General features: G+C 43.9%; 1 protein-coding gene across 1 annotated transcript in view; it reads right to left on the reverse strand.

Annotated features, from left to right (window-relative positions):
- Nucleotides 1–6477: 6477 nt before the first annotated feature.
- The window catches only part of ASH1L (ASH1 like histone lysine methyltransferase), a 151803-nt gene continuing 140324 nt past the window's right edge, over nt 6478–17956 (reverse strand). Inside the window, exons 23-28 of the mRNA XM_044990933.1 lie at nt 13580–13718; nt 13083–13255; nt 12558–12724; nt 11405–11445; nt 10310–10611; nt 6478–8744 (exon numbers count right to left, since the gene is read on the reverse strand). Coding sequence (XP_044846868.1) covers nt 8653–8744; nt 10310–10611; nt 11405–11445; nt 12558–12724; nt 13083–13255; nt 13580–13718 — 914 coding nt within the window. The 3' untranslated portion in view covers nt 6478–8652. The remainder of the gene's footprint in view (nt 8745–10309; nt 10612–11404; nt 11446–12557; nt 12725–13082; nt 13256–13579; nt 13719–17956) is intronic.

Consider the following 17956-nt stretch of genomic DNA (forward strand, 5'->3'; position numbering starts at 1 on the left):
ATGTAAATACTTGTGCTCATAGGAACAAAACACACTGGGCAGGAATAAAAGGTGCAACTGAAACACAACCACCTGTCGCTGGCTCATTGCAAACCTGGTGCTGTGCACAGACCGCAGGCAGGCCCCCGGCGCGCCTGTCACAGCCACCCCCCCCCCCCCCGAACCTGTACCCCAGCTGTCCCGATTTTATAGGGACAGACCTGATAGCTGCGGCTTTTTCTTACACAGGTGCCTATTACCCTGCACCCTCTGTCCCAATTTTTCACACTTTCTATCTGGTCACGCTACCTGCAACTCAGAGCTCCAGGACCCAGGGTTCCACTTCCCTGGGCACGAGCATGTCTAGGGCTGTGCTGCCAGTTCTGGGGAGCAGGTGGCACAAGCACCCTGCAGGCCAGTGTGTTACCCGCACCCACAAGGGCTAATTGGGATCCCCCGGCGGGAAGGAGGGAGAGAGAGTGTGTGTGTGTGTGTGTGTGTGTGTGTGTGTGTGTGTGTGTGTGTGTGTGTGTGTGTGTGTGTGTGTGTGTGTGTGTGTGTGTGTGTGTGTGTGTGTGTGTGTGTGTGTGTGTGTGTGTGTGTGTGTGTGTGTGTGTGTGTGATGGAGGGACGTGAGTAGTGTGTGGCTAGTCACGGGGTGAGGCGGGGGCTGGGTCGTGGTACGAGCAGTGTGGGGGAGTACACAGCTGGCATGTAGTGGCTAATGGCAGTACATGGAAGGGATTGGGGGGTGGGCAGAAGGGGGAACAAGGGGGGGTGGCTATTGGTTGGGGATGGAGGAAGGTCTCGGGGAGCAGGGCTTGAGTGCTGGCTGGGATGCGCAGTTGCCACTTGGCCAAGAATTGCTCTGCACTCCCCAGCCTGCAGCTTTTCCCAGCTGTTGCTCAGGTCTAGTGAACCCACAGAGCAACGTCAGAGCAATGGAAATTCCTCGTGGTTCTGAAATGAAGCCAGAGAGGCCCTTGCACGGGGCGACAGTGCTGCCTCGCCCGCCCCCACAGGCCCCCAGCTCCATACACCCAAGGGAATCAGGGATGCCGCGTTGGGCAGTTGAGTTGTTTTTTTGGTCTAGACAGTTAGTCCCATCTCAAGCTAAATCCTGCTGGGTGTGACGGTGCTGTGCTGCTTGTAAGGTGCTCACAGTTGGACTCTGTCCCAGCAGGCTGCACAGTAGGGAATCGACCAGAGTGCTGCGTGCGGCGCAGGAGCAGTTTACAGCTTTCATCCCCAGGCCCAGATGGAATCGCTTGCCCTAATGCGAGCCACATTGTTTGTCTATTCTTAGCTGTGAGGGATGTGACCTCAAGTAACCTTTCTGGGGCTGGGCTGAGGCACCTCGGCTGTAAGAGCCTGTGAGAGGATAGCTGCGTGGGCTTGCTGCCCTTGTCTTGCTACCAGCTGATGGCTGCACTTGATGTGGTCAAGGGGGTGCCAGTTACAGCACAGGCTGCTAGTGTCAGGGAGGTGGGTTAAACCTCTGAAAGCAGGGACGTGCTTGTACAGCGATACCTCAGGGAAAGATACACCACAAACTATGGCCATGAAATCCTACAAAGGAATGAGCTGAAGGGGGTGAAGCCCAACGGTTGAAGGCAGGGGGAGGGAGGTGCAGCTTCACAATTGACTATTCCAGAAAAGGCCTGAAGTGTCTCTGAGCTGCCCTCCCCCATGTCTCCCGCATTGCCAGTGAGTTATACTATCCATAGAGCTCTTATTTAAGTCTGGAAGAGGCAAGGGTGCAGCATCTGCTCCCCATGCACAGGACTGAGCAGGGCGCATGTCCTAGCAGCAGATGCTGACTTCAATGAGGCACAGCACATTGTCTCTTCATGCTGTTTGTCAGTCCCTGTGTCTCAACTTCTTGGTGGCTGGAGGAACATTTGTCTTTCTCATATGCGCGTCAAGTATCAGAAATAAAGTGTGCTAGAGCCTGCACAAAGGAGACACGGGCCTCCAGGCACACATGCTGTGAGCCCATGCTAAAAGTTCCACACCCTGCAGTGTGTCTAGTCCACACATTTGGTGGCTGCCTCTGCTCCTCACCCCACACCTCCTCCCGTGTCACCCCCTGATTTATCTTCAGTCCCTATTTACCCACTCATTCCTGCTCTTAGTTTTTAGTGGGCATAGCTGCAGAGGCTCCAGTGTATTGGGTGCTGCTCCCTGCCCCCCCCCCCCCCGTGAAAAACACCCTGCTCCAAAGTGCTTACAGGCTAAACAAACCAGTTAGACAAAGGGTGGGTGCCCAAAAGCAGCAATAGTCCCATTTTACAGATGGGAGCCTGAAGTATACAGACATTAAGTGACTTGCCCAAAGTCATACAAAGAGTCAGTAGCAGAGCTGGGCATTGAACCATGATCACCAGAGTTCCAGCCCAATCTCTTAACCTGACCCTGGCTTCCTGAACAAACTAGATGTTGATTGCCATGATCTTGCAGGAGGGAGGAGCAAGCAGACCCATCTCTTGCTCAATTCCTCAGCATCTCCCCAGATCCAGTCTCCTGGATTCTTATGCTCTTGCCTTTATTTCCCTCCCCCCTTCATTCCAAGATGTCTCTTTATTACTCCCTGCACCAAGGCACTGCTCTCGCAGCAGCAGCTATGGGATACACGTTCCCCATATTCCCTGTGGCAGCATCTCTCCCTGTCCCAGGGATAGGGGACACTGGACTTTCCTGCTGGGCTGATAGGGTGCTTGCCTCTTTTTGAGAAGGGACAAGGTCACTGAGGGCATCCATAATGGAGATAGCTTGGGGCCAGACAGCCCCCCCCACCCCCTTCCATTCCTGCTTGCTCTGTCATGCTGGCTTGCTAGCAAATGTCTTTCCTGAATGGACTGGGCTTCCTCCATTTGTCTCCTGCAGGGGAAGAAGTCTATGGTTGACTGGTGATACCGGCATGAATGGGATGGAGGAGGCGGGGGCATGTAGGGTACTGCAGTTCAGACCCTCCCCCACAACAACAACTGTACTTCCACTCCACCTTATAACAGCTCTGCATCCCTTGGGAAAAGCAGTGATGTGCTAGTGACATGGAGGTTGACACAATCAACAGGCAACACACTAGCCCTGCTGAGTGATTGAGTTTCCCATGTACGAAGGACACTGCATTCTTGACATGCCCTGAGACCATTGTACATGTGCCTGGGCACCTGGTTGTCTGCAGCATGCTTTGTGCCTTGGAAAGAAGGTGATCTCAGAGTACCTACCATAGCAGATGTGCAAGCAAGAGCCAGGCAGGGCCCATGGGCTGCATAATAAGCTACTCTCAAAACTGAGCGGGGGCAACAGGCCAGTGTGTGGAAGTGCCTTACTCCCACATTAATTAATTTACCCTCTCACACACAAGGAGTGAGTCAGTGTCAGAGCCAGGAATAGAGTTCAGGAATTACTGGTTCCTAGTACTCTCTCTATTGACAGGGCCTAGGCTTGCTCTTCACCTTGCCCTTGGGGAGGCTGTAGTAGGAGGTAATCCTGGGCCTGACACTCAACTGTTGACCATTTGTATTTAGCAGCAAATTGATTAAACATACACATTTCCTGAGAGCCAGTGTCTCACTAATGGTACCTGCCCCACAGGACTATGAGCATTTCCAATAGTTTATTTGCAGGACAAATATTGTACATGCTGCTGAGAGTTAGAAGAGACACCCCAAGTCACTGGACATCTGCCTCAGTGTTTGGGATTTGAGCGCTGGCACATGAACCAATTGCCAGTGAGGGCCTGTGTACCCTCCCCATCCCACTATACAGAAATGTGATTAAAAAGTGGGTTGTATGCCAGTATAAATGGGTGGTTTACTCCTAATTGTGAAGCTGGAGCTGGTGCCTGTGGAAAGTCTGCTTCAAGGTGGCGTCTCATAGAAAAACAAAGCACAATTAATCTGGGATTCTTTCAGCCAACTGACCACAGAAGAAAGTAGTTTTCCCCAGTAAGAAATTTCCATAGCTCTCTCCATGGCTTAACAAGTTTCTTTGTGAGCACCCCTAGGCAAGCCAGAAATGACCTCAGAAAGGCTGAGTCACCTATCCTGCACTGCTACAAACTAACATTGATGGTGTGTGGGGCCACTCAAAGTCTTTGGTTCCTTTAATGATCACAAATATTACATGTGCAATTACTATGTGTGGCACCTGCACTGACCAGGTCTATGAACTTTGACAGAATATTAAAGAGTTGGATTGAATGGTGCCTGAGTTGATAGCCTTTTCCATCTCCAGTGCCCATGATTAGGCACATATTCTTTGATTCACAGTTTTTTGATTGTTTTAGGCCTAATCAAGGTTCCAATTTGTTTCAAGTGGAATAACTGGGCATAGGAATTACTATCCCTCAGAGTTCAGCCCCAAGGAGATCCTGACCCATAGCTGCTGGTGAAAGATTTTCTTCAGTTCTAATTCAGGTAGCATTTAAGTGGGCTCCATCTGAAATATATAACTCCTGTTGCCAAAATATCATTTGCCAGTTGGAGCTGGAAATTTGGTTGTCTAGTCCTGGCATCTACCCTGCCTTTTCCTGCTGTTGGGGTGTGAGATGAGTCTAGCCCCCTCGAGCTCTGCCTTGTATATAAGTATCCTCATGTCCAGGAGACCAAAGCCAGGTATTGTTACAGTAATGGAAATGGTGTAACCTTAAAGCAATGCTGTTTGCTCATTCCTTTTCTTGGCATGGTATGTTCAGCACTGAAAACTTAACTGGCTTGGCATTTCCCATCCCTGCTGTGGATGCAACACAGCGCGCACACTATCCCAGTTTCAGACTTGAAAAGTTGATAGCCACTATTCTTAGGACCCAGCTTTCCTGCCAGTGGGTTTCTGAATGACCACCTAGGCCATAGAGACTTTTAAACCCTTTAAATGAGATTTTAATAGAATGAGCCAATATTTTGGTAACTGGCCATTGTTCTATATGACAGGATAAAGGGCTTATTTTATTCTGTTCTTACTTCCAGCTCTCTGTGCAATTCTTAGCTTCAGACAAGGGACACTGCATCTTAATTGGAATGTTATTTTGCTTGCATGTGCTGTGTGTATGTATGATTTAATTCCACAGCTGTCTCTGGACTCTGAAATGAGGTCAGCCTGGCAGGAGATGAATCCAGGTGCTTTTCAGTTAATTGTTTAATAATACAGTCTTTGAGATGATATCTGCAGCATGGAGGGAACAAATGCAAGTGTATGGGTCAGATGAAGCATTTTAATGGTAATACAGAGAGTCAGCCCAGGGGCTGGGCTCCCATATCAGTATGCTTATTTTTCTGTATGTTACATTACAGCAGTTGGCAAGAAACCATTCTGTCCTAAGCGACCAATACAAATAGACAGCAAAATGTTCCTGGTGACTGCTCCATTTTCCTGTGAAATACAGGAATTCCTTAACATATGGGAACTCTGGAGGCCATTAAGTTAACAGAGCAGGATAGTGACCTGAGTTTGATTGTCACCTCCTCCATGTGCAGCAGAGTACAGGCTAAGCACTTCAAAGGATTCAGAACAGCCTTCTTGGAAGGTCACAGTCCCAACCTCAGAGGGAGAAGCTGAGTGGACTGACTCCCAGGTGAACTTCTGAGAAACGGTGTGACAAAGGACCTAGTGCAGTTTTTGGGAAGCCAGAACCAGGGATCAGGTTATTAGAAATGACCCAAACAATGCGATTTCTAAGGTTTTTAGTATTGTCTCCTACGTGCATTCCACTCACAATGTGTCCGACAATGCAACTAGACTCTCCTGAGGAGAGTCAAAAGGCCCATAAGGGGATGGTAGTACTTGGCCAGGCTGAATGCTTCAAGGGACTCCAATTGTCCCTTATTCTTTCCTAAGTCACCTTTTTGTTTTTTTGGCTATTTCCTTTCACATGGGATATGGTTAGCTGTTACAATGTCAATGTATTTATCTGGCACGCCCTCTGATCTAATATTAGTGGCAGTGAATATGCAGGATATGGTGCCACTTTGAGATTAGTTTGTGGTTACTGGCGTTGATACAGAGAATTTAGCAGGAATTGGGGCAGTGATCTGAGGGCATACAATTCCCCTTGATTTTGGATATGGGGATTTGGATATGGGCATCATATTTATAGGTTTAATGACTCATATACCAACCTGCCAACATGTGCAATCAAGGTTATACATCCCTCTGCTTCCTAATACTGGATGCCTGGGCCTTGTGCTGCAGCTCCATTTAGGCTCCTCACACCTCCACTGCGATTCATATCAAGGTGTATTCAGTGCCTGCACACATGCTGTCAGCATCCTTTCTACTACAGGCTGTACAGCAGCAGGAAAAACAACAGCACCACAACTATATCTGCTCAGTGTGCCAACAGTGATCAGGCAATGTGATATTCAAAGGAGATGGGGCAGCCATACAACTTAAAAAAAGTCTGTAAGAAACTCTGAACACATCACAGGAACTGTTGGGACAAAGAAGCAAAAAAGTGAAATCAAGGACGTGTGAAAGAAAAAACCCCACAAGTCATTAATAGGAAAAGTTTTTCCATTTAATACTAGACTCTCTCAGGATTGAGATGCAGGCTTTTTATGCAATTACATCCAATGTTAAAATTGGTAATACATAATTTACAAAGATTAACATCAAAACAATGATCTATTTAGATATGCTTTTGTAAAAAGGAAATATATTAGCAGCATTTATTTTCAGCAATCACACAGCCTACACCCATGCAGACTAAGAGTTCATATCTATTTGCAATAATGTAGTGCTTCCTGGTCTTAAAACAGCGATCCTGGTGACACACTGGTCTTCTCATTATTATAAAATAACCAAAAAATAAAAAAAGTCATTAATTTCTACACCAGTAAGAAAAACAATTCTTTGCACTTACCTAACATTTGATTGTCTAAAAAACATTTTGTTTAGTCTTTCAACAAAAGAAAGATAAAATGACAGAGCTAGTGTCTTGCTTCTGTACGCACTTTATTTTTTAAAAAGTTTTTAGTGTTTAACACCGTTTGAGACAATGATTTCTGTTATTAACTAAATGAGACAACCCAAAATTTTGGACATGCGATATTCCTACTACACGCATGAGTATTTTATACTCAGGGTTCCTGGTACTGTACAGTGCTTCTCTACAGTAAGAAAATATTCCAAACTATTTTCTTATTTCTTTTTTTTTTAATAAAATATTTTTTTCCTCAAAGGGTTTTTTCCTTTCTTTTTTTTTCTTTTTAAATCAACACATAAAAGTTAATGGAATGAGTCATGTTCCACTAAGAGTAAAATAATAATTATAATAATAACAAGAATGTACATTAGGACAAACTTGGTCCATTAAAAAGGAACATGTAACTACCGTATTGCTTTACATCCACGCAGCAGATATATACAACTTGGCACATTAAAAACTGGTTTTTCTTATAAGAACATCTAAAACAGGACTGTATATGCATATGTACGTCTGAAAGACAAAAAAGCAAAGCTATTTTAAAGGGGCAGTGTATGCCTACTGCCCCCTCCCTTTGCCACTAGCAGGGCCTGACCCAGAGACAGATGACAGCTTCACGGCACTGGCTATTGGGGAAGGTTACATGTTGAAATACAGGGGATCCCAGTACAGCACTAGTTTATGGCAAACTATGGCAATCACAATTTCATGCAGTGAAAAGTTAGCGCCTTGGCTGTAGCCTTTGGAGCAACACTTTCATAACGGCAGAGAGAGGGAGTGGTAAAATACACTGTCTCTTTAAGAGACAGACGTTTTAAGCTGTACAGTTAGAACACAAGAATAGTGTTATTAGTTGATATATTCTACAGTTCACAACAAATACTCGCTCTGAATACTGCTTGACGGTTCATGTAGTGAAGGTTTCTTTTTTTATCTTCTTTTAACAGATTTTCATTTGCACAACACATTGGACACACAAGAACCACAGCTTATCAAAAAAAACAACAGCAATGGTGTCGTCAGGATTCGACTCGCTTTATAAAATTTCTCTGCAGAAAAAATGTGAAAAATTACACACCCCCATTTCAGGATGCGGAACAACAAGTGCTTCGAACAACCAACTCTTGTTTCACTCTGAGCTGACTGGGGGCTTTTCCTCTCTACCGATTAAAGGAGCATCTGGGCACTGGCCGTTTCACGGTGAACCTTTTATACATCCTGGTACATTTCTTTCCTCTCTGAACTTGTGCAAAACTGAGGCCGCTCCTTTAGGACAGCCTTTATTTTAATCCATTGGGCCTTCACCCTCCCTACGGACTTCATACATTAGTACATGCCACTGGCAGTGCCAACGGTATCTTGTACAATCATAGGACAACTGGTCTGTATGGGGAATATTCTCATCAGAGTAAATCAGTCCTCATCCTTCTATTTACCCCCTCTTTTTCCCGCCAAGTGGGGACATTAAGCAAAAATAAATTAAATCTGACCATCTTGGACAAATAATCACAAGGTTTTCTCAGTACCTAACATCAATACAAGGCACGCCCAACAACACACACACCATAAGAGCACTGCAGAGCAAGGCAGGGCCACCTGCCTGCCCCGACTTCTAAGTGCTAACTGTATTTATGTCAGTTTTCTTCTACCCATCTCTCCTTGGTTGTACAGGAAGGAGGGGGCTTCCCCATCAGTCTCTAGCAGACCTGGTAGTGGACTCCAGATCAAAGTCTGCTGCTGGGACATCACTTCCTGAAGCTGCTCTCCAGGATGGTGAGAGTACGCCTCCTCAGTTTTCTTCCTGATCCTTCCTCCAGCAGGTAAGTGACATCAATAGCTGCAACAGACCACAGGGTTCTTAGTAAGGAGCTGATACAGTACTACTCATTGTACCTGATGCTCTAGTATTAATCCCTGTAACGTGACAGAGAAGTGTGGTCTACTGGTCTGAGCACAGAAACTCCTAGGCTCTAATTCTGATGTTACATTAAACTCTTTCTAAGGCATAGGGCAAGTCTCTAAAGAACTGATCCAAAGCCCACTGAAGTCAATAAGAGTCTTTTAATTCACTTCAGTGGGTTTTGGATAAAGCCCTCAATCTCTTGTGCCTTTCTCTCAATCTTCTCATCTGTAAACCAGAGACAATAATAATTAAACTACCTATCTCATTGGAGGGAGGGAGTGAATAATTAGTAATGACAATGCAAATTCAAAAAGTTCTATATAAATGCCTGTTTCATTATTAACAGGAGATTTCACTCATCTATTTAGTGGGAATTGCAAATGCTTCTTATATAAGGCCCTACCAAATTCTTGGTCCATTTTGATCAATTTCACGGTCATAGGATTTAAAAAATCATAAATTTAATTATTTCAGTTATTTAAATCTGAAATTTCACAGAGTTTTAATTGTAGGAGTCCTGACCCAAAAAGGACTTGTGTGAAGTGGGGGTCGCAAGATTATTGTATAGGAGGTGTGGTACTGCTACCCTTACGTCTGCGCTGTGGCTGGCGGCAGCACTGCCTTCAGAGCTGGTCAGGTGGAGAGAGGTGGCTGTTGGCCAGGAGTCCAGTTCTGAAGGCAGAGTCACCGCCACCAGCAGCGCAGAAGTAAAGATGGCAGGTATGGTATTGTCACCTTTACTTTTGTGCTGCTGCCTGCAGAGCTGGGCCCTCAGTCAGCCACCCAGCTCTGAAGGTAGCAGTGCAGAAGTAAGGGTGGCATGGTATGGTATTGCCATCCTTACTTCTGCACTGCTGCTGGTGGGGCATCACCTTCAGAGCTGGCCACCCGGCCAACAGCTGCCACTCTCCAGCCACCTAGCTCTGAAGGCAGTGCAAGAAGTAAGGGTGGCAATACCACAACTCTCCCTAAAATAACCTTGCGTTCCCCCTGCAACTCCCTTTTGGGTCAGGATGCCCCAATTCTCACCTGTGAAATCTGTATAGTATAGGGTAAAAGCACATAAAAGACAAGATTTCATGGGGGAAGACCAGATGTCATGGTCTGTGATGTGTTTTTCATGGCTGTGAATTTGGTAGGGCCCTATTCATAAGAATGGCCCTATTGGGTCAGATCAAGGGTCCATCTAGCCCAATATCCTGTCTTCCGACAGTGGCCAGTGCCAGGTGCCCCAGAGGGAATGAACAGAACAGGTAATCATCAAGTGATCCATCCCCTGTTGCTCATTCCCAGCAAACAGAGGCTAGGGACACCATTCCTGCCCATCCTGGCTAATAGGAAACATTTGTTAGGAGAACTCTGGACACAAATCATGTCCAGTAGCAATGAGTTCAGTTAAAAGCATTTGCTTTACTAATATGCCGTGCATGACTCCAAAAACAAACCTAGAGAGGAAATCATTGTATTGCAGTGTACTGAGGGAAGGGGTGTTTGCTCACCATTTTTCCCTGGGATTTTCTCTAAGAGGTTGAGCAGGATTTGATTAAGTCTCTCTCTCTGAATATGCCGCCTTTCCTCTGGAGTGCACAGTTGCCTTGTGACAGAGTTACTTTCCTCCACCTTTTTATCATTCTCACAGCCCTCACTAGAGACTGCCTCTCTCTCTGGCTCTTCCAGGCTGCGCATCTCATTTGAAGCTTGTTCTTGGCTTGCTAGCACATCCTCAATGAGTGGAAGAGGATCTTCTTCTTGGTTCATGTCTTTGATCTGTGGCTTTGAGCGGTCTGTCTTCCATGATGATCTAGCAGGGAGAGAGAGGTTTAAAGATCATAGTTTTGGAGACACTTGACAGAAAGGTCAATTGTCAGTGAGTCAGCAATCCCAGCTGTGGAGGGGCTTATGAATTTTCTATGGTTTGGAGCCAATCACACAGTAGAATCCATGAAGGGGAAATCTGCAGCCAGACACAGTAATTATAAAGCATGAGAGGCAATGCCCATAGCATCAGCTTACCTTGCAAAGCTGCAAATGTTATTGCACATTTCCTGGGTTACTTCTGCATATTTAAAAAATAAAACATAATTCTCCTACTACCCTGAAAAATTATTTTTTCCCAAGTGCCTAACCTCAGGATCCACTGAGAACTTTCTCTCTAATCTTCAACAGTCTTGACTAGGTGTTTCTAACCCCCCCAAATGGCATAAGACTGGGATCTCTTTGAGCCTCATCTTGATGTCAATCTGCACCACCCTCTGTTTAGGGATCTCTAGTGGCTATTCTGCCTTTGCAGTGGTGGGCCCTACGGTTCCCGTGACACGTCTCAAACTGCTTCTGCCCACTTTCAAGAGCATCTAACCACCCTGTCTTTCTGCAAATGTGTTTTAGGAGGATTGCTGCTGGCTCCATATTTATTACCGTTCCCTCATGTTCCCTCTCACTCGTATCTGTTTGAATTTTGAGTGGGTTGTTTTTAATTACTTGGCTTTACTGTTTTTACAGCATCTCAAGGGTACTGATAGGACATGGGTGCTTTACAAATAAAAACAACTATCCCACCTCTTTCACTAAAGAACAACTCAGTAGGTAGGACTCACCTGCCTCCATTTCTCTTGTAGTTGTCTGGTACATAATGAGGCTACAACAATAATAAAGGTCACAGTTAAACAAAGCACTAAGAGCTCAGCATTGGACAGTATAAAAATATCACAAATTAAATCCAATGTAGAAGGAAGAGCTGGCCTGCCTCATGCATTGGACTTTAGTGGCTTAGGAAAAGGGATTGAGACCCATCATGATAAATACAGGGTGAAGGCAGAGAACTAATCACCCCTTAGCACCAGTCCCTACTACTCATCTCTTAACACCGCAGCCCTCTAGGTTTCCTGGGTAAGTTTCAAAACCAGTGGGATATTTTGCTATAAAACACTCCTATTCAGAGAGGCTGATTTTCCCTCTGTAGGAATATGGATAGAACCTCTAGATCAACTACAAGAGCTTGTTGCTCCTGAGGAGGAGGGGCATTGCACTCCATGGTCTGGTAGCCTACCTGGAGTTCTCTTCTTGATAACAGACATGTCATTTTCAGTGCTGAAGGTCAATGATATGCAATTTGATGGAGCTGAGAGAAAAAATTTGAAATTGCTCCTGTTCTATTGAGAACCGTTGTTTAGGGTTGGCTGCTCAAAACAACTTTTAGCCGAGCCCGGACTTGGGATAGTTAGACACAGAATGTGAGATGCGCTTACACTGTAAGCAGCTTGGGACAGGGAGCAAGTCTCTAAATAAATTAATGTTAATAATGTTACTATTAATATTAATGCCCAGGAGTACAAAGCCAGCACAGACAGGGTAACTGTGGGGCTATTTTCTGTGAAGTTCACTGAAATATGAAAATGTGCTGCAACTGCTGAATTGTTGCTTGAGTCAAGGTTCAAGTTTTCTCCAGCCAGGAATGTCCTTGGTGAAAGCAGCACTGGGGTTTCTGTTGGAAACCAGGATGTTTTCGGCCGTACACATCTCCATTCATTCTAAGTGCATTTTCCTGAGAATTGGCAATGGTCTGACTGCAAACAATTTTCTTTTCAGATTATTTTCTGATCAACTTTCTATCCAGTCTGAGTGTAGTGTTAACATGTCAGTTCTCCTTGGTTTACCAGGCTTCATTCAGAAGCAGGGAGGCAAGAATTTTCCAAGACTGTGTTCTGTCTTATATTAAGAAACTGAATGGTCATTAGAAGAGACACTTACTGAGAAGTCTCTCTTGGGTGTGAGTTTCTTGGGGAAGTGGTCAAAGGCATACGGCTTGGTGCAGACAGGATAGCGATTCCGGTGGATTTTATAGAAGAGGTGGGCTGATTTATCAAGGCGGTAATCACAGATATACACATCCTGCTCCTTCACTCCTTTTGGCCTCCCTGCAGTTACAGCAAAAACCAAAGTACATATAGCATTCCAGGACAAGAACAAACAGCATACACTATGGTATAGCGATTTATTGTGAGCACTTACACTGAAGTCCCAGCTACTCTTGTTCTATTCAATTCAGATTCGTAACAAACAGGGGAATCTCTAATTCAATTTAACAAAGAAACTTCCTTGCTCTTATCCCACTACGCACCCATCCACATGTACAATATATAAAAAAATCTAATGAGTAGAGAAGGAAAATGCAAGGAGGTGGGGCTGAGGAGAGCTGATGTGAAGGGTAAAGAGGAAGAAGGGAGCATTCTCTACTGTAAGTGTTTATTTTCTCACTGAGTAAAGCCTGCTTACCTTTACAGTAGGTGTAGAGGTCCAGCACACAGCAAGTCCCCACCACAGCTTCTAAGGGGATAATCTCATACAGTGGCACCCGGAACAGCTCATTGTGATAAAACCTTCGGGAAGGGGAGTGGTGGGTTTCATGTGGACGGAAATAATGATGACCAAATGCAAACCGCTCCTCTCTGTTAAAAGGTGTGAGAGACAGAGAGACTATTTCCCTTGAGCTGTGGTTTTGACTTCACTTCATGCCCTACATTCACCACTCTTTTTGAGTTATCTATATTGCCCTTTTAGCATTGGTTATGACCACAGACAAGGTCACATCAATGAGCCTTGTGTTTTCTTGTTTACCCCTTCAGCAAATACCAATTCCAGTCTGATCTCTAGATCTTGTGTCATAAAAAAACAACCTTTTCTTTACACTATTTAAAGAAGACTATTGCAAGTTATTCTATTTTTGGCAGATACACAAAATGTCTTGAGTGCAGAAAGTGCCTTGAACATACTTTTCATTTTTCCAAAGTTTTTCTATGCGGAAGATATCGAGTTTCTCTCTGTTAATGTGGGATAGCAGCCGGTAGGACTGCCGGACAGGGTGCCCATCTGGAGTTCTTCGGCTGTCTCTCATCAGATATACGCAGTCACCTGGCAATAGGCACAAGAGACACATCCTGTAAAGAACGTCTCGTGTGACACAGTGGCCGAAAAACAAAGAAGAGGCTGGTTTAGTTAAAACAATAACATGACACAGCTGCCCCATATTTAACTCTGAAAGAGTAAAATACAACTAATGCAGAGACAGTGAACAAGGGTCAGATTGCCTTGGTCTCCTTCATGATACATTCTACTAGCAGAGAATGAAACGTAACGTGAATTTTATGTCCCCAGCCAAAAATGATGATACAGATTCATTGATTCCAAGGCCAGAAGTGGTTTGACCTCCTGTATAACACAAGCATAGAACTTGCCCAAAGTAATTCGTAGAGCATATCTTTTAGAAAAACATCCACTCTTGATTTCAAAATTGTGAGTGATAAAGAATCAACCATGACCCTTGGTAAATGGTTCTAATGGTTAATTACCCTCACTGTCAAACAGTTACTCCTTACACCCAATCTGAAATTGTCTAGTTTCAACTTCCAGCCATTTGATCATGTCATACTTTTTTCTGCTAGACTGAAGAGCCTATTTGCTTCCCATGTAGATACTTACAGACTTTACTCAGGTCACCCCTTAATTATCTTTTTGTTAAACTAAACAGACTGAGCTCCTTGAATCTCTCACTATAAGGCATGTTTTCTAATCCTTTAATCATTCTCATAGCTCTTCTCTAAACCCTCTCTAATTTATTAACATCCTTCTTGAATTGTGGGCACCAGGAATGGACACAGTACTCCAGCAATGGTCACACCAATGCCAAATACAGAGGTAAAATAACCTTTCTAGTCCTACTCGAGATTCCCTGATTTATTTTTCCAAGGATCATATTAGCCTTTTTGGTCACAGTGTCGTACTGGGAGATCATGTTCAGCTGATTATCCATCATGACCCCCAAATCTTTTTCAGTCACTATTTCCAAGGATAGAGTCCCCCATCCTGTAAGTATGGCCTACATTTTTTGTTCCTAGATGTATACATTTAGCAGTATTAAAACACATATTTTGTCTGGCACCCAGTTTACCAAGAGATACATGGTGCTCTGAATCAGCAACCTGTCTTCTTTATTATTTACAACTCCCCCAATTTTGATGTTATCTGCAAACATTATAGTGAGGATTTTATGTTTTCTACCAAGTCATTGATAAAAGCATAGGGCCAAGAACAAATCCCTGCAGGATCCTACTGGAAACACATGTGACTGATGAAGATTCCCTGTTTAAAATTACATTTTGAGACTTATTGGTTAGTCAGTTTTTAATCCACTTAATGTGTACCATGTTAATTTTATATTCTAGTTTTTTAATCAAAATGTTATGTGGTACCAACTCAAATGCCTTACAGAAGTCTAAGTATATTATGTCAACGCTATCATTTATCAACTAAACGTGTAAACTTATCAAAAAGATATCAAGTTATTTTGACAGAATCTATTTTCCATATACTCATGATGATTTCCATTATTCTCTTTAAAGTATTTTTTAATTGAGCCCTGTATCAGGCGCTTCAGCGTCTTGCCAGGGATTGATGTCAGGGTGACGGGCCTATAATTACCTGAGTCATCCCGTTTATCCTTTTTAAAAACAGATACAGCATTAGCTTTTATCCAGTCTTCTGGAACTTTCCTCATGCTCCAAGGCTTAATGAAAAATCAATATTAATGGTCCAGTGAGCTCCTCAGCCAGCTCTGTTAAAATACTTGGATGCAAGTTATCTGGACCTGCTGATTTTAAAATGTATAACTGCAGTAGCTTCTGTTTGATGATGATGTGCTAGCACCACATGATAAGACTATATCATGTTTTTTCCCCAAATACAGAACAGAAATATTTATTGAATACTTCTGCATTTTTTGCATTAGTGATGATTCTACCATTTCTATCTAGTAATGGATCAATACCATTGTCAGTATTCTTTTTGTTCCTATATATTAAAAAAACCCTCCTCATCATCCTTAACTCTGCTGGCCATAGATTTCTCCCTGTGTCCCTTTGCTTCCCTTATCAATTTTCTACAATTCCGAACTTCTGATTTATTTTCATTACTATGAATTTCCCCTTTCTTCCAATTTTGTTTATATTATATATATATATATATATATATATATTCGCTGCGTGAAGAACTTCCTTTTATTTGTTTTAAACCTGCTGCCTATTAGAAGTGGTTTAGAAGTTTATTTATATATATATATATATATATATATATATAAATGGTTTATTTATATATATATAAATAAAAAACAGCTGGCTGGCTTCACTCACTCCTAAACCACTTCTAATAGGCAGCAGGTTTAAAACAAATAAAAGGAAGTTCTTCACGAAGCGACCAGTCAACTTGTGGAACTCCTTACCTGAGGAGGTTGTGAAGGCTAGGACTACAACAGCATTTAAAAGAGAACTGGATAAATTCATGGTGGTTAAGTCCATAAATGGCTATTAGCCAGGATGGGTAAGGAATGGTGTCCCTAGCCTCTGTTTGTCAGAGGATGGAGATGGATGGAAGGAGAGAGATCACTTGATCACTACCTGTTAGGGCCACTCCCTCTGGGGCACCTGGCACTGGCCACTGTCAGTAGACAGAATACTGGGCTAGATGGACCTTTGGTCTGACCTGGCACGGCCGTTCTTATGTAACCAGCACAGCCTTATTCTTCAATAGTGGCTAGTAAGGAGTTCTTAAATGATTCCCAATTATCAATCACATTTTTCTGATTAAATTCTTCCTCCCAGCTGATTGAGCTCATAATTGTTTTCAGCTTTGTGAAATTCGCCCTATTAAAGCACCGTGTGTGTGTGTGTGTGTGTGTATATATATATCTATATATATATATCTATATATATCACTTGTGCATTTTATTCTGCTTGCACATTATACATGCAACCAAGTCATAGTCATGTGCACCCAAGCTACTATTAATTATTAGCTCAGTTATCAGTTCTTCTTTATCTGTTAGGATAAGGTCTAATAAAGAATTCCTCCCTGTTGTCTACAACATATGAGAAAATAAAAATAAATTATCAAAGGGGGTAGGACTGACAGCAAAAGAGGATTTGGCTAGTAAAACATGTTATTCAAATTTGTAATCGTAACTGTACTGTTCTCTAGGCTACCCAAAGAACAAGTCATTGATGGGAAAGAAGATCACTGATCAAAAAAGCACTAAAGCCTGGTCTACACTAGGCGTTTAAATCGGTTTTAGGAGCGTAAAACCGATTTAACGCCAAAACCGTCCACACTAGGAGGCACCTTATATCGATTTTAATGGCTCTTTAAACCGGTTTCTGTACTCCTCCCTAACGAGAGGAGTAACGCTAGTATCGGTATTAACATATCGGATTAGGGTTAGTGTGGACGCTGATCGACGGTATTGGCCTCCGGGAGCTATCCCACAGTGCACCAGTGACCGCTCTGGACCGCAATCTGAACTCGGATGCAGTGGTCAGGTAAACAGGAAAAGCCCCGCGAACTTTTGAATATTTCCTGTTTGCCCAGCGTGGAGCTCCGATCAGCACGGGTGGCGATGCAGTCCGAAATCAAAATAAAAAAAGAGCTCCCGCATGGACCATGCGGATGTGATCGCTGTAAGGACAGGCAAATCCGTTCTATCAGCGCTCCGTTACAGAAGATGAAATTCAGAATCCTTTTTTAAAAATCTCCAGACAGACGCCATAGCAGGGACTCAGCGCACTGCAGCGTGACAAGCGTAACGGAAAGCCAAAGAATCAAATGGATGCGCATGGACTGGAGGACTGAAGCTATCCCACAGTTCCTGCAGCCTCCGAAAATTATTTGCATTCTTGGCTGAGCTCCAAATGCTTCTAGGGTCAAACACAGTGTCCGCGGGTCAGGGCATAGCTTGGCAATCTACTCACCCACCCCCCACCCACCCCCAGAAGCGAAAGGTAAAACAATCCTCTGACTCTTTTACATGTCACCCTATCTTTACTGAATGCTGCAGATAGACGCGATAGTGCAGCACTCAACACCAACATCCTTGCTCCCCCCCCCCGCCATGGGCGGCTGATGGTACAATACGATGGAAATCCATCCTCATCATCAGCATAAGCTGATCGTACAAAAAGATGGAAATCCATCCTCATCATCAGCCTCAGCTGATGGTACAAAAGGACTGGTAACCGTCCTCGTCATCAGCCTATTGGCCCTAATTTTTTCTGGTGGATGGATGGTGCAATATGGCTGGTAACCATCCTCATCATAGCAACAGG

Source organism: Mauremys mutica, chromosome 17 (assembly GCF_020497125.1).
Source record: "Mauremys mutica isolate MM-2020 ecotype Southern chromosome 17, ASM2049712v1, whole genome shotgun sequence".
NCBI classification, from domain to species: domain Eukaryota; kingdom Metazoa; phylum Chordata; order Testudines; family Geoemydidae; genus Mauremys; species Mauremys mutica.